Source organism: Carassius carassius, chromosome 34 (genome assembly GCF_963082965.1).
Source record: "Carassius carassius chromosome 34, fCarCar2.1, whole genome shotgun sequence".
Lineage (NCBI taxonomy): Eukaryota > Metazoa > Chordata > Actinopteri > Cypriniformes > Cyprinidae > Carassius > Carassius carassius.
Genome location: NC_081788.1, coordinates 21,425,627 through 21,450,384, shown reverse-complemented (window position 1 = coordinate 21,450,384; position 24,758 = coordinate 21,425,627). Strand labels below are relative to the sequence as shown.

The 24,758-nt window shown below is 36.5% G+C and overlaps 1 protein-coding gene across 3 annotated transcripts in view; it reads left to right on the top strand.

Moving 5' to 3' along the window:
- Window positions 1-288: 288 nt before the first annotated feature.
- LOC132114723 (zinc finger protein GLIS1-like) overlaps window positions 289-24,758 on the top strand; it is an 83,535-nt gene continuing 59,065 nt past the window's right edge. For 2 of the 3 annotated variants that reach the window (XM_059523003.1, XM_059523001.1), the window contains exons 1-2: window positions 329-518; window positions 714-1,010. In XM_059523003.1, coding sequence (XP_059378986.1) covers window positions 743-1,010 — 268 coding nt within the window. In that variant the 5' untranslated portion in view covers window positions 329-518; window positions 714-742. Of the gene's footprint in view, window positions 519-713; window positions 1,011-24,758 lie in introns of all 3 variants that reach the window. The other variant, XM_059523002.1, reaches the window with a different exon arrangement.

Sequence of the window (24,758 nt, the reverse complement as noted above, 5' to 3'; positions counted from 1 at the left end):
TTTTTACGCCACTGCTACATCATCCTCCAGATAATTAGCCTATGAAATATTTATTACTGATCTGTGTACTCTTAATGATCTTGTTTTTTTCGGTTGAACAATAGGTCATTATTTGTTGCTGTGTGATGACGAATCTCATTTCTGATGTAGCTTGTTTATCTGAGGAAGTTGTACAGGACTGTTTTAGTTGTATGAATGCAAATTATCATTCCCAGTTTGAAGTGGCTCGAGATCAGTTTCACTATTCACAAAACATGCTATATCCAGTTTGTTCCCGATTGATCCCGCCCCTTTCAGCAGTGGATATTCATTGGCACTTCCAGCTGTCAATCAAAGCAGGGACGCATGTTTTGGTTTTCAGAATTGATGCTATAGAAAACTCATAAAATTGCAGCTGAAACAGGAGAGAGGATGCGGTCGGTAAGAACACATATAACAGCCTGTTGGACGCAGAAGTTGAGAGTCATCAACATTCAATCAAAAGCTCCTCTCTTTCTTGCTTTGGAGGGTTTAAATAGGTAGGCTTTGTTAAAAAAAATCTACTACAACATTTAAAAACAATAATTATTCAGTGTGTTTTGCTGTTTTATAACGTTTTTTCTTTCTTTTTTTGGTTATATGTTTATCATGCTGCTTCAGAGTCCTCTGAGAGCTGTAAGAGTTTATTCCTTCAAATGAAGTTCAAGTTCATGCTGTGATCCTTCATCCCACAGGTTCAAGAAACGATAAGGACTATTATTGTATGGGGACTGACATGCACACTTGGAAGTCAGAGGTCCATATGCAGAAATCTGCAGCGCTTATTGGGATGGTCAGTCATCAGACAGATTTCACCGAGCTCGCTCTCTCCATGTTCAGCAGTAAAACAGACATCTGCCCGAAACGCGTCCCTGCTGACTGCTGTGGCTCGAATCCCGCCTCGATACAGATGCGCTGCGGATCTGAAGATCTCAAACTCCACGCGCATCACACCTCCAAACTTCACTGTTTCACCATGTCACCTGGAGAGGGTATGTGCTGCTGAAATTTGTCATTACAGGTGTATTTTATGACTTTCACATTTATTTATTTTTTTCGGGATTTTGCTATCTTAATCTAGCTCATGGATTAAAATGATCCCTGCTAACGGCTTCTGTAACTTTTACTTGAACACAGATGCTAAATGTCAATCTGCACAACAGAGCCAAAAGCCATTAGTTTTTGGAAACCTTTAATGGTGTATATATATATATATATATATATATATATATATATATATATATATATATATATATATATATATATATATATATATATATGAATTTATATATATATATATATATATATATATATATATATATATATATATGAATTTATAATAAATAAAAACGTAAATATATCATAATACTAAAAATTAATTACACATAACGTACAATTTGTATGGATGTAGGGCTGTTAATTAATTTTTTTGCATAGCAGCCAGATACATTGAAAATCATACACAGAATTTTACGATTGCCAAAGAAAATTTAGTTAGAGAGTTGATCTTGTTCTTTCAGGGAAAGTTTATACACTCTTAACCTTACCTGCCTGCTTCAAACTGACATCAATATATGGTGAAATAATATTCATATACGTGGATTTATTACATTAACGTCTAAGCGCAACAGCAAAACTGCGCACGTCCTGTCGCGAATTATTTTGACAATTCGACACAGTTCCTCATTGTTATAGGTTATCGTGTCTTTAGGAAAATTAAGTTACCCTAAATGTGTAGAGGATAATAAGACCTTTAAAAAAGCTATAAAATAAAAAGTATATTTTCAGATCAAAGTTGCATTTAATCTCGCATGATTTGTCTGGACAAAATACTTGATTGCGTTAAGTAAGTTACATTAATTCATTATTACCTCCTTAATGGGATAGTTCACCCACAAACGAATGTTCTGTTATCATTCTCACCCTCATATTGTTCCAAACTTGACTTTTTGTTACGTCTGTGCAACACAAACGTAGGCTATGTTAGGGATTCAGCTTCACACGCCGTTGCCTGTCATTGCATCTTTGTTTCGTATAGTCTTCCTGAAAGTGAATGGTGACCGAGACTGTCATTCTTACTAACATCTTCCTCTGTGTTCTAATAATGAAAGACCGACAGTCATACAGGTTTACCCATACAACATGAGGCTGAGTAAAGGAGAATGCCATGATATTTCATTTTTGAGATAATTGTAGGCAAAACATAAAGAGTGATTCAGTAATCTCATCCATTTAGTCACAGAAGCATCTTAATAATCGCTATTTCCACTGTAGAAGGAACACACATTCTATTGATTATGCTTTTCAATAGGCTGTATGTGCTTATGTGACACTCTTAATTGCAAGTTCTGTTAGTTGTAATTGAGCATGCATCCCTCAAAAACAGGGCTCTCTGGTATAGGACTAGGGTGGTCACCCTGTTTAGATGATGTTACAACGGCGTGGGATTGTGGGGGTTGGCAAAGCTAACCGCTTACTCCAGTTTATGATTATACACATTTGACTTATATTAGTAATCATACCTTGTCACAAAAGAGAGTCAGAGGGTTGATTATGACATTTGCCTGACAAAATGTGTCTCAGCATGAGACTTGAGTCCACAACTCGCCCCCTGTCCAAAGTGAATCATTTCAATGTCTCTCAGATGCATTTGACAGAAAGGAACACTGATGTTTGAGATATGCCCCCCCCCCCCCCCCCCACCCCTCCACCCGGACCACATATACTAATCTACACAAAGTTTTGTTGCCTTGTTATCATACAAGATAAAGTTACCTGGGTGATACCTTTAATACAGCAGCATTCACATTGTACTGTACAATTCAGAAAGATCAGGAGAACATTATGGCCATGCAAGCCAGTGAGTTGGCAAGGCATCACACGTGTACACGATGAACATCCTAAGAACTCAGCACTTGTCCAATGGGACAAAATCTCTCTACCATGCCTAATTAAATTGTTTTTTGGCTTTCTTTCTCCTAGATATGTCAACCACTGATTTGCAGTGCATGGGTAAATAGTCGCATAATTTTTAACTGGATCAACAGATTTCCAATTTCTGAGCTGAATGATATTTAATCAAACATTCTGAAGTAGTCCCATTAAGTGACTTTAAAAACTTCAGTGGCATTTTTCAGCACATGAGATTGTGGTTATCAGAGTTGCTGTGATTATCTGTGATTGCTTTTTTTTTTAACACAAGGTAATTCTTAGTATACGCAGACAAACTCCCACGTAGAAGTGTTGATTCAGCTCTTGAAAAAATGAGTAATTGACTCTAAAGGGAGTCATTGGTATAGTGTTTCAGGTTTCTATGGCAATGCATCTACCCCACACACATATACAAACGCAGCACCATTTGGTCACTCTGTTAAATGTGGCATTTGTACTCATAAGTTGAATTCCTGTAGCTTGATTAAGTTTCCTGTGCTTGCCTGGCTGATATACAGTACAGTATGTCTCAGGATGTGTGGTGTGGTGCTGCCATTATTGACTGTTAAAAAGTATTAAAACCCTCAGACTGATCAGATTCAGAAGTTCTCATTCAGGTGATTTATAGGTGGATGCTTTATATACAATAACTAGCTTTATTGCTTCCTGTAAACTTGTGTTGTCCACAAGATTGCTTTGTTTTAGCAATGGTGGCTGATTGCACAAAAAAATGTTTACGTCGGTGGTTGCATCACTGGTAAACTGTTGTGGGCTGCATAATTATCTGCTCTCGCCTGAGCATTTCTTGTTCTTTTTTTACCTTGTTTTTGGGCTTTCTCTCTCATACTTACACACACTTAATCTCTATGCAGTTGTGCTCTCACTCCCACATATCCTCCTCAACTGCGGCCCACGTCTTTTGGGGAACTCCTATGACATCAGAATGAGTTATGGATAAATTAACGGTGTGGGGAAACTGTAATGTTTGCAGCTTGTTCCATTGATTCACAAAGTCCTCATGATAAATTTGCAGTGCTATTTCCTCCTGGTCGATGACATCACTGAGCAAACTTTTAACAAGTGAACGTTTTTCAGTGTCAGTCACCAAGCCTTTGAGAGCCAGCTTGCTGTAATGGAAGCCATTGAATAATTTCTCACAAACAGGTCTCTAGAGGACCTTCTTGAGTGTTGATTCAGCTTAATTTGGTTGGGAGTTTACAAGCTTATTTTTGAGAGAAAGATGCAGTCAGTTATTCATAATCTGCGGGAAAAGTCTGAAAAACATTTATAATATAATCGTTTAACATTTGATGAAGGATACTCTTGTGGTTTTAGAAGATTACAGCATCTGATGTTCAATCATTATGGTTTGGGATAATTACATTGTCATTTTTCATATAATATATAAAATGTCAACATACTTAATCAATCCTGAGGTAAAACATTCAGACGTTGGCGACCTTTATCGCTGGTTGGATTATAACTACAATTTAGACTATTTATGGCACCTGTGTTGTCATAGCAATGTCCAGTTTTGTTTTATTTATGCTTGCGGGATGTGTAATACTCAGCAAAAGAAACGGCCTGAATCATCCTTCATTTCAAGGTCACCTCACCCTGCCAATACAACCCTCAAACCAATAATTCTGTAAAAAAAAAAAAAAAAATGATCTGGTTTGAATAAGTGTCGAAATATCGCTGGAATATAAGAGGAAATGTGCTCTGGACCTGGGGTGCGTTCTCCGAAACTACCTTAACGCTACGTCGTTCTTAAGTTGTACCTTAAGAAGTACCTTATCGTTAATACGTGGTTTCCGAAACCTTCTTAGTTAAGTATACCTTCTGTAAGTCATGCGTTCGTAAGGTTGGTCTGGAGCGCTCTTAGCTATACCTTATCGCTGCTTACGGTTCATACCGCTAGTGGCCACCACTACGCAAAAAGATTTTTTACATCGCAGTTTAATTACACATAGAAAATTTTATATGAACTTTTAATATAAAATCTGATTTAGAATTAAAATTACATTTTTACTTTACTTTAAAATTATACACATAAAATACTTAAGTTGTTATAGCCTACACCCAGTGTATGGAAGTGTTTTCATTAATAAAGTTTCCATACACTAATGGTTGTTAGCTTTTTTAATTACTATCCTAAGGCACATCAGCTGGCGAACCATTTGACAGAAAAGGCTTAGGAGTCTATATAAAGAAAGATGAGTTTACACAAACTTTATAGCTATGGCAGCGAGACAGCGAGTAGGCCTACTTGTTTTAAATCAAAGACGGCGGCGTCCGCGGAGCCAGTTAGTGTATGTCAACTACTTTATAAGAGAACATTTTAGTCCACTGACTACCATGTCAGAAGAGACCATTGTAAAAAAAATTTGCCTGCCACGGGAGCAAATTCTGCAGCTCTTGCATCTTGTTGGCCCAGATTTGTCAAGACAAACTCGACGGAGCTACCCCCTCAGCCCCGAAATTCAGCTGCTGGCGGCTCTTCGTTTTTATGCTGTGGGGAGTTTTCTGGAGGTTGTTGGGGATGGATATGGGCTGAGTAAGACCTCAGTGTGGCTGGGCGATCTCTTTTTGCGGACTTTTTTCCCCGACATAGTGAATGTCGGTATGTCTCTCATGTTTGCGCTTTTATTGAGGAAATCATCCAATTACACAAATGAGCGATTTACGCCAATAATGTGATACGGCTGGTGGATAATCAGCATACGTTGTGGAGAACATTAACACACTTATGGCCGTGAGGGTTTGGGATTGTACACTTGCTAAATTATAAACACATACTCATATTTATTTCTGCATGTACGTAGGCTATTTCAATAAGCCCCGATAAATGCAGTTTGTACTATTTCTAAAACGCTTCTTTATAAAGAACATTGTTTTCTCAATACTTTACCTATACCGCTGTGAAGGAAAGAGCGCACAATCGATCATCGAGGCGTCGATATCAACCTATTCAGCGCCTCCACCATGGACAGCAACTGCTAAGGTCGAACTTAAGAAGGTTTACCTTAAGCTACATCCTAAGGTATAGTTCGGAGAACACACGTAGCAAAGGTATACCTGTAGTTAAGGTGTACCTTTTGAGTATTCGTAGCGCGCTAAGAGACAACGTTATCGGAGAACGCACCCCTGGGCTTTAACGGAGGAAAAACAGAATTGGCTCCGATGTGTCATCATAAAATGTATTTTTAGCTTGGACCATGTCTTGAGAATCACTCATAAAAATGCGCCCACACTCTCCAACCTTTTTTCCCTCTTGCTTTTTGATATAGGGGTCGAATTCCTGCATCATGTGAAATGGATCTGATTGTTTTGCCTACTCGCTCTGTCTCCCTGACTCCGTACTGAGATGAAGGGGCTACTCGCTATAGTCCTGTGCCAGGGGGACATGCCACAGCTAACCGCACATCTACATGGGCCGAATTACTCATGCATTTTTAGACGGCAGCAACTGCGTCTCCAGACTTCTCAGCGCGTGTGACCGTGCACGCGGGTGGTTTTTTGATTTACATTTCGACAGTGGCACTTGCTGTTCTTGGCCCAGTGCTCATTTGCTTCATCAAAGAAAAATCCTCTTTGTGGCGGCATTGATCGCAAGGCCTAAAGCGGATGCGAGGGCCCTGGCTTCCCAAAGCGGGACATTGCAAGATGACTAGATGTCCATGACCCTTTCTATCCACTGTTGATTTAGTGTTAAAGGTGACGGATGGCGATCGACACCACGCTGGTCTTTGTACCAATAGAGCTGTTTTTTTAACTCCTCCCAGTTCACTTGCCTGTTTAATAGAACATAAATATGGATCCCAAACCAGTGCCAAGTTCCCTGGTGGGTCTTTTATTAGAATAAGTATTATTCTTTTATATCGAGAAAGATTACAGCTGATTCTTGGTACAAACAAAATATGGTCCCACAAACCGCCTTTAATTTATACAGAGGACAAATTGAATGTAGACAGATTCATAAGGCCTTTTCTGCCAGTCCTTAGACATTCTTATTTACAAGTCTGGGCACGTCAGTTCATCCGAGTGGTCAAAAACAAATGCACAAACATTTATTCCATCATTAGCGGAGAGCAGAAATCATTCCAGTAGGCACGGTTATATCCTCTCTGTTGTTCAGTGGTGTCATCGTGCCAGAAAGCTGCCATGGGGCAGTGCCCATTCGGTCTACAATCTGATTGGCTGGAATTACTCTTGAGGACTATGAAATACATTATAAAGTCTAATAGTGCAGTTTATATACTTTATTGCTGGTTGTTAATAAAGTGCAGGGTTCTGGAAGAGTTAGTTATTCTCTCGTCTTCTAGTGATCCAGCACTAACCGAGTGTAATAATACATTACGCTCAGGGATTTCTGTAGGCTAATAACCTGACATGGACCCCTGAATACAGATTGTTTAGAATGAAAACACTTTTGCGAACAGATCTGGATTATGTGTTGGAGCCATTCGTCTTTAGAATCATTGAAGGCCGTAAATTTTAGATATTTATACTGTTTGTGAATTGTGTGTAATGATGTTTGAGAAAGGAATGCTAGTATGATGAAAAACCTTTGTGTATTTATTGTTTTTCATTGCCTTTTTGTCTAGTAAAGTTCTTCTGCGTACAGCCACAGTAACATGCAGGAATAACATTTCACCACCATCCCAGCTGAGCATGTGTCAAATAAACTTGACCTTTTGCAGTTCAAAGGCCAAAAAAAAGGAACTGGCAGACATTAATAAATATTCCAAGACACACAGTTTGCTGAGAGCACATACCACTAAAATATACTTTATGTCCTCATTTTCTTCAACAAAGCTAATATTTTGTGAATACCAGACATCATGGACATATTGGAGTGGAAATAATAATTTTGTGCTGTTACTTATTGTATTTTTGTCACGCCTGGCGACAGTCCAATAGGATTCATCTGACCTTCAGGGCTGAAAATTGTTTTCCAAGCATTTCAGAACAGTCACGAATCCGTAAGCTTGGAGCATTCCTACTTCCTGTTTCCGTCGAGCTGCTGTTGGATTACTCAGATGGAGACATGCTCAGAGCAAGGTTAAAAGAACACCGAACATTATTAAACTTTTCTCTGTCAGACAAACTCTGTCGTCTCATCTCCACACAGTGCTCTGGGGTGTTTACTCAGACTTAAAGCATAAATTGAAATCAGCAGTTTGGCAGGTTAATATTTGGAGAAAAAGATGTCGGCATATGATAAGAGGACATAATTTCCCACGACACAGACTGTTTTTTTCTGATCCTCAGACAAGTGTTTGTGCTGTGGATCTATGCAAGTGAATTTTAGGTTACCTCATTGAGTATTTATTTTAATAATACTCATAAATTTAGAAAACTGTTATTTGGGAGACGCCATTTAAAATTATTACAAATTATTCATGACCGTTCACATTAAAATACAGAAATAAATATATTGTAAAAATGCTGTAAATGAAAAACGTTTGGTTCTGTTAACCATCTGCATGGTTACATCGATGCAGATGCAATAACATGCTTAAATACTCTGGAGTTTATTTTGCATTATTTTCCATATTTACTTGTATGTTCCTACACTTGAATCAAAAACATACAGTGTACCCAGTTGTTCCCCAGCTTAGAACAGCTGATAGCCTTGCAGCTCATAAATAATAACACAACATAACTACAGTGACCACCAGGTCTGAATTTTTAAAGCCAGACATGGGGAAGGTTACACACTGTGTTTAAGAATAATAACTCATACAGTATGTGCGTTTGTTTTTTATGGCTCAAAAACATACAGCACAACCAGTATAGTCCGATTTTGTGAAAATAATAAGTCTATGCTGACAATGTATTGTTAAGGATACTATTAATAATAATAATAATAATAATAATAATAATAATAATAATAATAATTAATAATAAACTATGTTGTAATGTTTTTGTTTTGCTTTATGTATTTAATACATATATGTACATAAAAATCTTTATGATTATGACTTGCATTTGATAACTACCTCTAAAAAGACATTAAAAAGTAGATAAACCTTTTGGGAGAACTTTTTTAAATTAATTAATTTATTATTAAAATTCCCTTCTCTTTTCTCAAATAGTATCCCCCCCCCCAAAAAAAACTGTAAGAGTTTCTTATGATTCCGTTCTCTACCTGTCATTGAATTTAGAACTTGCATTGTCTTTTTTCAAATAATTGGTGATTACTTTGTGTTTCTTAATTAGAAGCCTTATCTATGGCCAAAGACTGTGATTGATCGGTTTACAGTGCATTTTAGTTCCACATGGTCTCAAAGCTGAAACCATGAGATATGGCTGCAATAGCTCACGAGAAAGCAGAGTATGAGAGGAGAAAGACTAATGCGTCCCGGCCCTTTAATAGGATGAGAGGAATTTGAAGAATGAATGTTGACTTCAGCTTTTTACAATTTGCTCTGAGTTTGCTGACTTATCATCAACCACAAATATTTCCCCCACTATTTCACCATTTACGCCCTCACCACAATCTCACAGATGAGTTTTCCAGGATTTTGCTTGTGCCAAACTTTCCACTAGAGTCACCCCTTTATGTGCATGTGTATATGGGTGTGTGTGTGTGTGTGTGTGTGTGAGAGAGAGAACATACTCATCATGCTGCAGCAAATGTACCATAAATGTTAAGATACTTCTCTAGTGTTGACATAGCATTAATTCCACTGTCAAACGTTCCATTAATATGAGAAATAAGACATCCCATTATGGCAGACTGCTCTGGTTTTTCTTTCAACCAGGCATGTGCTTATAGAATGAATGAGAAACCCCTTCTGTGCATTTGGGTGCTAATCAACTTGACTATATCATCACGTTAGACACTTCAAGATATCTAAGGGACGCTACCGTTGGCAGTCAAAGGCAGGAACATCACCAATACTGGAAAAATCGGAAGTACGCCTTATGACCTCCAAGTCACATTTGTAAGTGACAGAGCGAGGAATGCGTTTTGAGCGTGTCTGTCACACGTAACCTTCAGGTCTCATCCATGTGTGTTTCTTATTGAACTAACACATGTGTGGGAGGTTATACATTGCCGGAACTTATGGAAATGGATGTGATGTGTGTGTGTGTATGTATGTGAGTGTGCGCTCAATATCTCCATGGAGAAAGTGGTAACTAAAACAATCTCAGCCTAATCAGAACCAGGTCACTCTGTTGTCCAGGCAGCGCTTGACATTTACGGCCTTCTCTTGGCTCCACGTTCGCACTTTACAACAGGGCCGGTCCACATAGCTACGCTTCTCCATATAACTGATTTGCTAGCTCTCCTATATCTACACATAAAGCAATGCCCGACTTCACAAGTTTCCTATATAAAGAAAAAAGATGACACAGACAACAGGAAACAGTTGTTATAGATCACTTGCAGTCTGCAATAAGAATATTCAGAGTGGATGGAGAGAGAGAAATTTTGGCTGGGGCCACATTATGTGTTCCCAGTCTTTCTTGTTTTTTTTTTTGTTTTTTTTTTGCTGTTTACATGAATCTTGCCCTAAAAAGTCAAATGATGACTAACTCAGTAAAAGGCGCTTGTGTTGTGAATGACCTAACTGCTTTGCTTTTTAAAAACTGAAATGAAGTAAGGCCTTATGAAAGCCCTGACAGCCAGGTGCTGTGGACTTGGCCAGCAGTTTTACTTCCCAGGCCAGCTGGAAAATGAGTCCCAGAATTTATCTGCACCCTTTTCCCTTGACAAATTATTTTATTGTTCTCGCACAGTTGGTTTGCATTTATTCTTTTGGCTAACGATAGGTTACGGCAGAGTGATCTGCTTTCGCTGTGTTACACTGCGAACACACCCCAACTGGGCTTGATCCCGCAATGACAAAGCATATTCACTCTCTATGCTGACAGAAAGATCGATTTGTGAGTTTAATGCTCAGGAACTTGCGGCAGAAAGATTCATCAAAAAGGATTTTCAGATCTGCGACATAAAGAAATTGCATTACGTTGCAAAAATCTTGCCTCGGGATACCTGAAAACCTAACCTTCGCGCCCAAAGGTCACATCTTTTTTGGGGCTTAATTGGATTACAGGGCCGTTCATGTTGAAGGAATGTTCCTGCCCGTTGTAGATGGTGAGATATCCGCGTTATAACTGTCTGCTTGCTGCACTCTACCTGACCCGAGCACAGTAGATGAGAGCTAACCCACTAATCTTTTACAAATGCTGCTAGTCTCCAAGACCAGGCTTTTTCAAAGATGCCCGAGTCAAAACAGCCCCTGTTTCTCAATGAGCCTCCATTGAAAATATGTCTGAATCAAACAGTGACTAACACATACCTTCTGTCTGCAGGGTTACATTGCAAATGAGAACGAGCCTTACCGGAGATGTTCGCGCTCATCTGGAGGCTCTGGTTTCTCTTTAGAATCAGCACACTTATTTTCAAGGATGTTACAGAGTGGAGACAGTGGACTGCCTAAAGGATTGTATTGTCATAACAAGTCTGTGAGCCTTTACAGTGATTGACCTTTCAGCCAAGTTAATAGATGATGCCAAGAGAATTACCTGGAGAGAGTTATCCATTAGCAATCATGGCTAATGAATTTTGGTAATTTGAATTCTTGTGATGTGACTTTTAATAAAATGTATTTATGGCTTGTTTTATAGTTTTAAAATTACATTTTAGAAATTTGAATTGTAAAGTGGTATTTAACAAATTTGACCTGTTTATGAAAAATATTAATGGTTTGTATTTTTAAACTGCAGAATTTTTTTTTTTTTTTTGTAGAGGTGAAATATTCAGATTATAAAATTATGGTGATGTGGTAACAATGAAACAAAACAATGAAATTTAACCCAAATTTAAATTAAAAACTGTAAAATATACCGAAAAAAAATACATTTTGTTAAATGGGGTGTCATGAGGTTTTGTCATTTTAGTAGCTCTGTAAATGGCATTTTTTTAATATGTATATCGTCTGTTGCTATACTCAACTACTACGTTTAATTGTATGTCAATGAAGAAAGATGGTGTATTTACAGGGGATGACAGGGACAAACTAACCAATTAGAGCTTGATTACTTTTGTCCATATGGATCTTGACTTTAGTATTTACACCAAATCACTCATTAAACTAGAAATCCCATCTCTGTAATGTTACAACATGTTTTTGCAAACATCTTATTAGTTAAACATATGGAGAGAAATGACGTTAGACATGCGGCTTCATTTCGAAGGCATTTTTTTCGGTTCTCCCACGCCCTCCTCCTCTGTTTCTTGAACGCCTTTGCGTTTGAAAACACTGAGATTTCTAAACATGTTTCTCATTCCAATTCACCAGATCGATGCCAACCGCACATCTTGAAAAGGACTTTGAGTTGTATTTTCATATGTTCTCTTTGTTAACATGGGGTTAGCCACATCTTCAGATCACTTTGTGGTTTAATTGACTCCATAGAGTTTTGACTTGACTCCAGTGACAAATAGAAGGATTGTCTTTGACGATTATTTGATGGCAGAGAAATGTATGGCAGCCAGCAAAGAAAGACTTGTGTGCTTTCAATGTACATCTTCTACGTTGTACATGTTTTTTCATCATTATCTCAGTGACTTGTTTTGCATGCTTGTACTTTTTGATTAAAACATGCATTACGCCACAATGCTTTATGTTAAAAACCTTTAAAATTATAAATGAGTCGGTCTTTGAGAAATGGATTCAAAATGTGCAGAGCGCAAGCTGTTCAGTGAATTGAGTTAATATTTTTTTAAACTAGATGTGCCTCTGTGAAATTAGTGCTTGCTTTCTTTTATTCCTTAAAAGTTAGTTTTAAAAGTCAAATTATGTACAGTACACAACCTTGACTGAACATAAAGGCACTACATTACATATTTTTAGACCAAATCACTCCAAGGCAATATGTGGTCAGCTATAGGATAATTGACACTAACTACTGTAAAATATCTTGGTTTGTAGCCTGTCATCAAGACTTATTAGACTTGCTGATGACTGGCGATAGCGAGTTGAACACTGGCTGCACGTCAAATTGCATTTGTACAGTTTGTAGATGCTAGCTTTCTACAAGCCTCAAGAGTTCTGAAAGCGGGAACAAGTCCAATAATTGGCTAGCAAATCATTAGGATATTTACACTACTGCCAGCCAAAACTCACTCATTTAAGAACAAACAAAAAAAGACCATAGGAACCCACCATGGACCAATTTTTAACATGTTTGTATTAGCGATGATGTAAAATGGCAAGAATTCATATTTCGCCCCAAATTTCGAGCTGTTTTTTTTCTTGCAACAGAAACAAATATTTGCATTTCAACACTCTTTCAGAGTGAAATGAAAAGCAAACTCTTTATGGGTTTGGAAAAGTCCAGGGATAAAATGAATATGATTTATAGTTCATAAACGCATGGCTGATGCCAGGTTGTGTGAAAATGCTGGTGGTAAGTCATGCTTACAGCCCTGAGAGGAAACTTAGATCCACAAATCACTAACTGACTGATGTTTTCAGCGCTGTTTATGATACATTAGCCAAACTCTGCTGCTCTGGATCAGGAATCGCACCGCGAACCTGATAGTTGAGCCATAACTTAAGACGTTTTGTTGTAATTACATTGTTTACCACATGTAGTTAAGTAAAAGATGGCTATCATGCAAGCAGAAAAAACACCTGGGCCTGTGACCCACTGAATGCTTGCACAGTGAGAATAGGTTTGCTCTTGAACCACGCTGTCGGTGGGCCTGTCTCCTCAGCTAGATATGACACGCTGTATGTATAAGTACCGCCTTTTTTACCACGTTCCCCTAGAAACCCTATTGCTGGACTAGGATTAAAAAAATCCATTAAAATCACCCCATGATGCTCAGTTTTTTTATGCATGCCGCTTCTGCTTTGCCTTTTTTAGGTTTTTCAGTCTTCATTTCTGAAACCAGCAGTCGGCATGTTATTCCTGACTAGGGGCTCCTTTGCTGACGGATGTCCTTCCTTCTCTTTTCCTCTCTGGGAATGTCTGCATTGTGAGGGTCCTGTTTGATGTATGATGATGTATATTGTCTGTTGATCTGTCCCTTCTCAGGTTACCATGGGCCTGATCGGGACAGGAGTTGTTGGGGAGCTATAAAAGAGGGTTCGTTTAGAGTGATCCTTTGTTTTTTTTAGGATGATTCCCCCTAAAGCAAAAATGAGTTGCATTGTTTTTGCCCACTTCCGTTCAGGTATATGTGTAGTTTGAAACTCTCTGCAAATTGAGGGTGATGGAAAAACATAGGCATGCCTATGTATTCTGAGAATATGAAATGTGCGTGTGTGTGTGTTAGGTCCCCTGTGTCAAAGTCAAAGTAGTATTTATTGTCTCCCTTAGGAGAGATTTGTTTTGGATTAGAGAACTACTGCAACTTCACCACAGAACACATGCAAACATTAACAGCCATCCTAATCCTATAATCCTACATCATAAAACCAATACCATTTAAATTATAAATTACTTAAAAAGCACACAAATACAAATCAACGCTCATTTGCCTGTTATACCAATTATTGCAGTTTTTTTTTTACATTTTGCTATAATTGCTCATTAGTTAATTTTAACAGACAATGGAACAAATGAGTATTTGTATCGATTATGCCTGCATATAATTGAACCCTGTATCCCCTGCCAGAGTTCATCAGCACATACTCAGGGTACAACGTCTGCTGGATCGTACACAGCTCAGAAATGTCTTGTAAAGGACTGAGTGCCTGTATCCCCATAATTTGTCCTGCCACTCTCACCAAGTTATTTATTTGAGCTTTTATTTTTAACGTTGAACTCCCAAACCAAACCGTGCTTATTTATTAAGTTCTTTTACATATTAAACATTGAGCTGTTTAATTATACAAGAATATATATACAGTATATAATATATATAATCATTTATTTGATGAAAAATAAAGTAAAAACAGCATTTTTTGGGATATATTATTACAATTTAAATTAAGTGTTTTTTTATTATTATTTTATTTAAATATATATGTAATTTATTCCATTCTTCAGTGTCACATGATACTTCAGCAATCACTCTAATATGCTGTTCTGGTGCTCAATAAATATTTCTTATTATTATCAATGTTGTGCTGCTTAATATATTTGTGGAAACCGTGAACTGTCATGATTCTTTGATAAATAAAAAAAGTTCAAAAGAGCAGCATTGTTTTTCATAACAATGTAAAAATCTAATTTGATATATTTACGTTTTCTGAATTTAAGTATTAATTAAAACAAAAAGTGTTGCATACCCCAATCTTTTTGTGTGTTTCAACTTTTAGTGTTACGGTTGTGTATATACTGTATATAAAAAGTTTGCGTGACATAAATGTAAGTTGTTATTCATTGATAATATGTGATCAGATTATTGAATCATTAAGTGGGAAGTCTTCAAAACTGATTCATAAACATATCATTCAGACCTGTTTTGTGAACCAAATCAACTGATTCATCGAAAAGACCCAACTTTCTAGAATGATTCTTTCAGGAATCAGACATTGCTACTTCTGCAATAAATGCACCCATGCTACTGTTTGGCTTCACAAGAGTCATCTAGACCAATTTTAGAATGCCTTAATAGTGCTTCTTTCATACTTTTGAAGCTTGAATGCTTCATTGTAATTGCATAGAGAAAAGCATGGACATTTTTCTCCTTGTGTGAGCCACGAGAGAAATTCATGTGGATTTAGAATGCCATAAGGGTGAGAAAATGATGACGGAATTTTCATTTGTTAGTTAAATATTCCTTTGACTAAAATGGACCTTAACTGGAAAATTATATCCTTCTAATCATGGTTATTGATTTTGAGCTCTCTCTGATGCAATATTCATATTAGAAAGAATCAAAAGTCAGCATGGACTCAATTTTGACAGTTATATTTATTTGCGAAGTCGCCCTGGGTTGAATTACTCTATTGTGTTCTTCAAAGCCCAAAACAGTCTTAGCCATGGCCATGATGCTTAACTGAGACCGAGAGCTTTAATAGTGGCTAAGTTAGTTTACCATTGCGGGGCACAGCCAGCTCTGTCATCTGCTGTCAATTTGCAGATAATACTTGTTTGGGGATATCAGTGGGATTATGTTCTAGTTTCAGCTTGGACTGGTCATCTCATCTTGAAGCGGGAAACATGAAACATTGTGAATAATCAAATAAAAATAAAAGCTTTTCCATTTCTGTCTCCATTGTCAAAGAATCATGGCTCCTAAAAAAAAAACTCAAAAAAGAAGAAAAATGGTGGAAGTGGTCAAGTGATTTCTTAATCAACAAGACTACTAGGTGAGTGAGTCTGGTAGTAAGATTTCATCCTGATCCCTGCCAGAGACTTCAAAGCCAGACCAATTACACCGACTGCTTTGAACGTCTTATTCTGAAAGAAAGCTTCCATTTTTTTTTCCTCCACTAAAACAACCATAACAAAAATATAGCAAATGAAATATGATTCACTGTTGTGTTCCTCACGTAACCATCTGGTTTTACAATCTATAAAGAAAGAATCTCTTCGAGTATTTCGGGCAGGGCTACGCTGCGTAGGAAACGATATAATCATTGTCAAACATTATTTGATTTATATACAAGCACTTCTGTCATTAAACTGCAACTGTCAAGAGGTTTCCCAAACAATTCTTACCACTCGTAATCATTCTTGTAAACCATGCAAAAAAATTTCCAAAGAACATCATTTATTAGAAATACAATTATTTTGTAACATTATCAGTATCTTTTGAATGTAACAATGTATGAATATAGTCTTTTTTTAGCTTCAGACAAGTGTTCGAGCATTTGGAAAGAGGACGTGCAATGTTTGCTTGTGAGGTTCCTCTCATGTTTTGCGGTTGAATTTGGCCACTGTCATTTGAGTGGAACTTCCTGCCATCTGCATTCAATCGAATTCTCTCACAGTTTCAGGCTTGCTTGTAAATATTGGAAGCAGCCTAAAGTGAACGCCATATTCGGTAATGTGGGCCAATACAGTTGTGTTCAGAGCGTGTCTTTTTGGCCCCAGACAGTAACGGGACAGCCACTGACTTTGTATGGTTTGATTTGTTATTGGTTGATTTTGACAATTTGCCTTTTATTTCTAGTCAGCTAAAATTAATCAAGCTAATAGGATGCCTGAGAGTGTACAGTAAAACTCACTTTCTCATGTATTTATTGGAAATGCTGTGCTGACCATTAGCTGTCAGAGTTTAGGAATGCTCCAAATGAAAATATTAACCTTGACTCATACAGTCCAGAAATTTGAGCTTAGAATGTTGGATACTGTACAAGACTGCATTTCACTTTTAATTACAAGGGCCACTTTTCATAATAAGGATTATGTGAGAACTTTTATTAGGTCACAACCTTGACAGCCTGATTTAGTTGGAAAATATATTTTGCAAATGGAATTCATTTCACATGATCTTTGCAAGGAATACAAGAGTATTTAAATATGACTTCACAGTGGAAAAAGAGAAACCAAAGCATTTTGGTTGAGAAGAAAAGCCTTGTTTCTGTTCAAACATGCCTGTTTGTCTTGTCTCAAAGCTTAGAATAACTAAATATTCGCATGCACACATATTTCAACATAAGTTGCACACATGCACACACACAAAACAGAAATGACGTAATGCAACCCATAGAGTTCACTGCAGCAGTATTGCAGGACCTCCGAGGTCCCAAAGTACTTGTGTTTTTACAGAGCCCCAAAGAGCCGTCAAAATCCCATAAAAGCCAGAACAGCAGCCTGTGATGAGGAACCTGGAGCCTTAATGTTAAAGCTGTACGTTTTAACAACACAAGACACAGGAATGTACCACAGCCCCATGCTCCTGACAAACATTGTAATCAGCCCCAGTATTTTTGATGTAAAATCCTTTCCGGTAACCTCATCCTGTATGTAGACTGTAAAACGAGAACTTTATTTGTGAACCCGTTTCTTACTACTGTTTTTGGTAAAACAAGTTTGTTCTTGTTCTGTTTTAACACAGAGTGCATTATTTTTAAGGGGACATGACATGATTTAATTCTTCTAAGGCAATAGAATTTAATAGAACAATAGAAAATAATTTTAGTTGACTGATTGCTCTTTGAATTATGGAAGCCTATTCCTTCTACAGAAAAAAGTTTTAAACTTTAATCTCACAATTCTGAGAAAAAAATACATAATTGGAAGATATAAACTGAGAATTCTGACTTTTTTCTTGTGAATATGAGTTTATGTCTTGCAATTTAACTTTTTTCTCAGAAGTCTGAATCTACATGTATATAATTATGAACTTTTGAATTCTGAGTTTACATCTTGCAATTCATTTTTTTTAATGCCACAGAATAAAAAATGAAAAGGTAACCTGTACTTTTTATCTTACAATTCTGTCTGTTTTTTTTCTTCTTCTCACAATTCCAAGTTTATATCTCAGAATTTTGAGTTTTTTCTCTCCGAAATTCAAGTTTATATCTCTCAATTATGACTTTATATCTCACAAGTCTGAGTTGCAAGAAAAAAAGTCAGAATTGGGAGATAAAAAGTACAAATATAAAAATAAAATACATTTTCTTTATCTCTGAAACAAGCTTCCATATTGAAGCTAATGTCTCAGCAGACTCTAAACCTCTTCCACAGGTCTTTAGCTCTGAAAACAAGCCCACATTACAAAGTTAACCACTAGTTAATTGACTGTTGATGATCATAATGACAGCATTGAAGATGACTGTTGATTTTCAGATTCATTAAACATTGATTTTGAAAAAGGTGACCTGAATGTTTGTGCCTTTGGAAAGTTTTAAAAGTCAGTTAGGTGGCAGGAGCTGCATTGTATTTTATTTGATCTGATGAGAGTGTATCCAGTACAAACTCAAAAGCTGGAGACATGAACCTCATCTCTGGCACAATGGGTATGGCCAAAGAGCTGCCAGGTTCTCCAGCACCACCCTGAACCAGCCTCACCCGCGGCTTACTGGAAACCGAAGCGATGGTGGTCCAGATCCACCCACGTCAGTCCACAGAGGACAGACTCAGAGGCTCCTCCAGTGACAGCCAGCCACCAGCAGGTGGTGACATGCCCAAGTGGAACCCAGTAATTACAGTTAAGGTATGGAAGAAGATCAACAACCGATCATGATGTCTGGAAGAATGTCAAAAAGTTTGTCACTGGTCTGATCACAGTCAGGACAGATTGTTGTTAGCATTATTATTTTTTACATATTTTTTTTTGCTTAGGTGTGTTTGTGCATGGTCGATACAGTTTTGAAATGGCCATGTAATGCTTTTATCACTGTGAGCCTTGATTGATCAGGTTTTCTTGTCCAAGTGTGTGCTTTAGTCGTTGAACCGTAGGAGTATTGCAGGCAGTGTTTTGTGTTTGTTTGTGTTCAGTTGTCTGCACTCAGTTCGGACTGTTTTAGAAGCCGAAGTTATTACGAAATCAGCGGCCAGCTGCATCTGTCCTTCTCATGAGCAAACAGTTCTACTTCTTTTGTTTGATGAATTCTTTGTAGATATAATGTTAGAGCAGATCTTTGAGCTTATTATTTATAACTTAATTTTGTCTGTGCACTGAAATCAAAAATCTTTGCTGTGCTGTAAAGTTCCTTAAAGGATTAGCTCACCCACAAATGTAAATACTGTTATCATTTACTCAACATCCATGTTGTTCCAAAACCGTAAGTGTTTTATTGTTTTTATTGATTTATTTTATTGTAAATTTATAGATGTCATTATTACACAGAAAAATTATTTTACTTTTAGTAGTTTTCCCAGTTTTCCATAATTTAATCAAGTTTTTTCCCCCCCTGCCATTTCATGGCCAGGCACCTGTTTTAGGTAACCTTTCCCCAGACTTTGTTATTTTTCATTTTGTTGTACCCTCAGGTTTTCAATCAAACCTTCATTACTAAGCAAACACATAAGTTCCGGGTCTGTGTGGAGACACAAGTAAAGACATGAGATATGAGATTTTAACATGGAAAAGGCCCTCATCCATAATATGCAACATCTGCACAGGACACTGCAGTCGTGTTAAAGAGCGCAAGAGAATCCAGTATAAGCCCACTGCTCAGGAGTCTGCTGACCTAGTATCTGAAAGAAAAAAAGAGAAATGGAGGCGACCATTGATGGAAAACAAAAAGATAGTAAGAGAAGCAGAGAAATACAACTGAAACAGAAACTAGATTTTTATATATTTCTGAAGAAAATATGAATGCCTTTGTTAAGATCTTTGGCACTATAATAGATATTTGTAGGTGGTTGTAGGGTGTTGCTATGTTCTAGGTAGGGTGGAATCAAGTAATCGATTAGATCAATAATAATAAAAAAAAAACATCTATTTACAAAACACACTTTTATAAAAAAACACAGAAGAAAAAAAAAGAAGCATGATCCAGGCTTTTTTGAATGTTTCAAAGATGCTAAAAAGCAGTTTTGTGTCGTGTGTTTACATATATAAATATATGTCATTATATGTATATGTCATAGAAATGCTCATTCTGACAGCAAGCAAGTTGCAGTAAAATTTTACACACAAAACTAGCCTGTCTATTTTCTAAATTTTATTGTGAAAAATTCATCTGTGCATGTTTCATGTTCATGAAAACATGTTCATGCACGAATATCGAATGGAAGTCATAGAGCTACAGAGAAAGGAAAGGTGCAAAAATGTTAACTAAAATATTTATTTTGATTTAAATATTGTTTGTTTTTATTTGGAAGTCAAATTTAGTTTTGAAATGGACAATATACAGTATAATTATATATACTTATATTTTAAATGTATACAGGAAATAAAATCAGTTTTATTTTTTCAAACTGATTTTTCAAAGATCGTTTTTTGGAGGTTGGTTTGTTGGTTTGAAGGTGGTTTTTTCCACTAGCCGTTATGTTATAAGATGTAAGTCTATTTTTTTTTTTTATGGTCCTCCAGGTAAAACTTTGTTAGATCCCTTAGAAAAGTAGTAGATCTTCTTTTGCATGATTTGCGGTATCACAGATGCCAATGTTTAAGCATGAGCACTAGTAATAGTTATGCCCACCTTAGCTAGTCCCATAAGGAGTAAATAAGGCAGAAAAAGATCAACAAATGTAAGAGGAACAGTGCGTCAGTGGGTTCTGATCATTATTAACTGTTTAAGTGTGGATGCTATGATTTATGGTGCTAAAGTGGCCTGAGTAGAAATGTCACAGCACATTTCCAGACGCATATATCTTGTGGTTTTGGCAGCTTGTTGTTCTTTAGGCTTACATGTTTGATGTGCATTAAAGTTGATACACACATATGTGCACTGGCACACATGCGCATATGCACAGCTCTCTCCCATCCTCTCTCTGAAGCCCCGTCTTGTTCTGTTGTATTCCTGCATCTTCAAACATCTGCTTTCCATTGTCAGCATCTCTGAAGACTTGAAAACATTAAATGCTGGCACAAGCTCGGTCTCACTCCAATACTTAATGCTGCACTTAGGTGACTTGAAAGGCAGGAGGCGAGAATTGTAGAAAATGAAGTGTCACCGAAATAAAAAAAAAATCACCTAAGATTACCACCAATTACATTTATTAATGGACTGCCCATCTGCTGATCAGATGCAGGGAGTCCCCGTGGTCCAGCGGTGGGGTTATGGGGTAGGGTGGTTGCACTTTGTCTTCTTCTGTATGTTACTGTAAAACAGTGATTCTTAACTGGTTTAGCTTGACGATTCAAACTTTATTTTGGACATCATGTCAGGGCTAGTAATGGCACTGTTAATCAAACAAAATATCAACAACAAAATCTATTATGGTAATATGCACAACAATTTCCTGATAACTGTGATATATAAAAACCATGTTTACGTGAGATTTTAAGGGATCAAGTTTTGATGTCAGTCGTGCAAAAAGACAAAAACTCAAAACAGTAATATTGTGAAATCTTATTACTATTTAAAATAATATATATATATATTTCTTATTATTATCAATCATATTACTGAAAACAAAATTGATTTGGAAACCATTGTACATTTGTTCAGGATTCTTTGATGAATAGAGAGTTTAAAACCACATAATTAATTTGAAATAGTAATTTTTTAAAACATTATACATGTCTTTACTTTCACTGCCCTGTGGCATTCTAGTTGTGACAATCATATTCTATTACCTTTACTTGATAAAACAACACTGTTTGAGGTGTTTAAAATATGCTAAATAATCAAAGTGACAATTTAATAAATGTATTTAGTTATTAATTCCCCAGTTGTATTTTATTGTCCCCATACTGTATTAGTATATAACCAAGTGACAGGTAAATTTGCACCAAATAATGTGGAGCTTGATTAGAAGCAGAGACTTTGACTTAACAACAAAATATATGGGAAATGTGTTCTTTTTATAAGTTGAAAAGTCTGTATTAGATATAGCATGGAAGCATTTGCCATATAAAACAGCTTTGTTATTTGCTCAGAGTCGAAAAGACTTGTAATTTTGTACATGTGAAACGAGGATGACAATGGAAGTGTTTTTCTCACCACAGTTCGGTTCTTCTCTGTGATTGTGTTCTAGTGTTTTTGTGAATGAGTCCAGAATATCAGTATGGTCTTCATCACGGAGCTCTGCGTTGCCCTTAGGTGTTATTGGCTCCACACAGCAGTGATCTCACACCAAAGATTGTCATTCCTTAATAGCTTCTGAATGCTTGCAAACCTGCTCCCTCCTTTGCCCCTCACATACGTTTGGTCAAGGATCAGAGATCTTTTAAGAGCGATGGAGAAACTGTCTGTCCTCCAGGCATACAGTAGATGAGAGGCGATGTGTTCTTCGTTCCTTAACCTTTTCAGTTTGATTATTTAGTTTGAATATTTGATTATTCTTGCACTATTACTTATTGAATATATATATATATATATATATATATATATATATATTAATGTATATAATGTATATATATATACATTAATGTTATCTCTATATTTTGCTGTGTTATATATTATTACTATTACATGTCATATTATATATATATATATATATATATATATATATATATATATATATATATATATATATATATATATATACACATGCATACATACATACAGGTGCTGGTCATATAATTAGAATATCATCAAAAAGTTGATTTATTTCACTAATTCCATTCAAAAAGTGAAACTTGTATATTATATTAATTCATTAGACACAGACTGATATATTTAAAATGTTTATTTCTTTTAATTTTGATGATTATAACTGACAACTAAGGAAAATCCCAAATTCAGTATCTCAGAAAATTAGAATATAACTTAAGACCAATACAAAGAAAGGATTTTTTGAAATCTTGGCCAACTGAAAAGTATGAAAATGAAAAGTATGAGCATGTACAGCACTCAATACTTAGTTGGGGCTACTTTTGCCTGAATTAATGCAGCAATGCGGTGTGGCATGGAGTCGATCAGTCTGTGGCACTGCTCAGGTGTTATGAGAGCCCAGGTTGCTCTGATAGTGGCCTTCAGCTCAAATCAAAATTTGATGATATTCTAATTATATGACAAGCACCTGTGTGTGTGTGTGTGTGTGTGTGTGTGTGTGTGTATGTATATGTATATATATATATATATATATATATATATATATATATACAATTTTAGAAAAAGGACATTTATTATTGTGGCAGATGCAGTTATGAATCTGGTCTCCCAATAATTTCCTTTCTACTGTCTTTATCAAAGAAAAGTGGATTAAACCCCTTAAACGATACTTCAGAATACAAGAAAACATAAGTTCAATCATACATCTGATGATAGTAGGCTGTGGGTTCCATTATTGCCTAAGCAATCAAATCTCTTTATTTCTTTTTTCTCTCCTTTTCTCTTTGTCCCAGCTTTCACAACTGGTTCTTTCACAGACGCCTACCTACTGACCAAAACCAAGTGCAATACCCAAAAGTGAAAAACCATTGCAAATTCAATATAAATCCAATCTAACATTCTGTCTAAGTTTCCAAACATGGAGGAGCTTCTCTTATGTAGCCTTGCCATAACTAATTCTCTTAATGTAGCAAAGGATCATACTTTTAAATGTCTCCCATAATTCTCTCTGTATAGAACAAAGCTTTTAATGCAAACTCGGATCTGAATTGACGTTTTTGGAGTTGGACAATAATACATTAAAAGAAGCATATGGAGTGTGAATTTGCCATTTGCCTCATCTTCTGCAGATTGGATGTGCACATTTCTGTGTCGCACAAGAGTGTTGATTGGGGACAATTACCTTCACCAAGGCATGCCATCTGCTATTCTTGTCTGTTTTTACGCTTGTTATCAAAAGTGCATCAAAGGTTCTATTGTTACTTTGAAAAAGCATATTTGTGTCTTCTGTTCCTCACAGTTGCTTTAATTGCTGTTTGGGTGGGTTAAAGGCTTTTAGCTAAAGGGCTAACAGCAAAACTGTTTTCACAAGCTGCCTCTGGTGGCAAGAATCGCATCCCAGATATGATATTGAAAAACAGATTTGTATCGAAAATTCCTGTGGCTTCTGGCTATATTATCTCTGCACCTCACATCACCAGTATAGTTTACTTGACTTTGTGGCATTTGAAGACGTCTTGTGAAACCGATTATCAGTGTCATACAACAGAATCAAGCCTAAAATAAGTTTAATACGTATCATTTCTATTTAAAATGAGCTCAAAGCATAGTAGGGACACATGCTAAGTGACACAAGGATAGGAGAAAATAATTAAAAGAATGTTATTTTTAGTGTGAAACAAACTATTCCAAAGTCATTGAAAAACTTCTCAGATGAAGCAAGAAAACCCTGGTTTTAGCTCAGCGAGCACTGATACACAAACACAGTTTGAA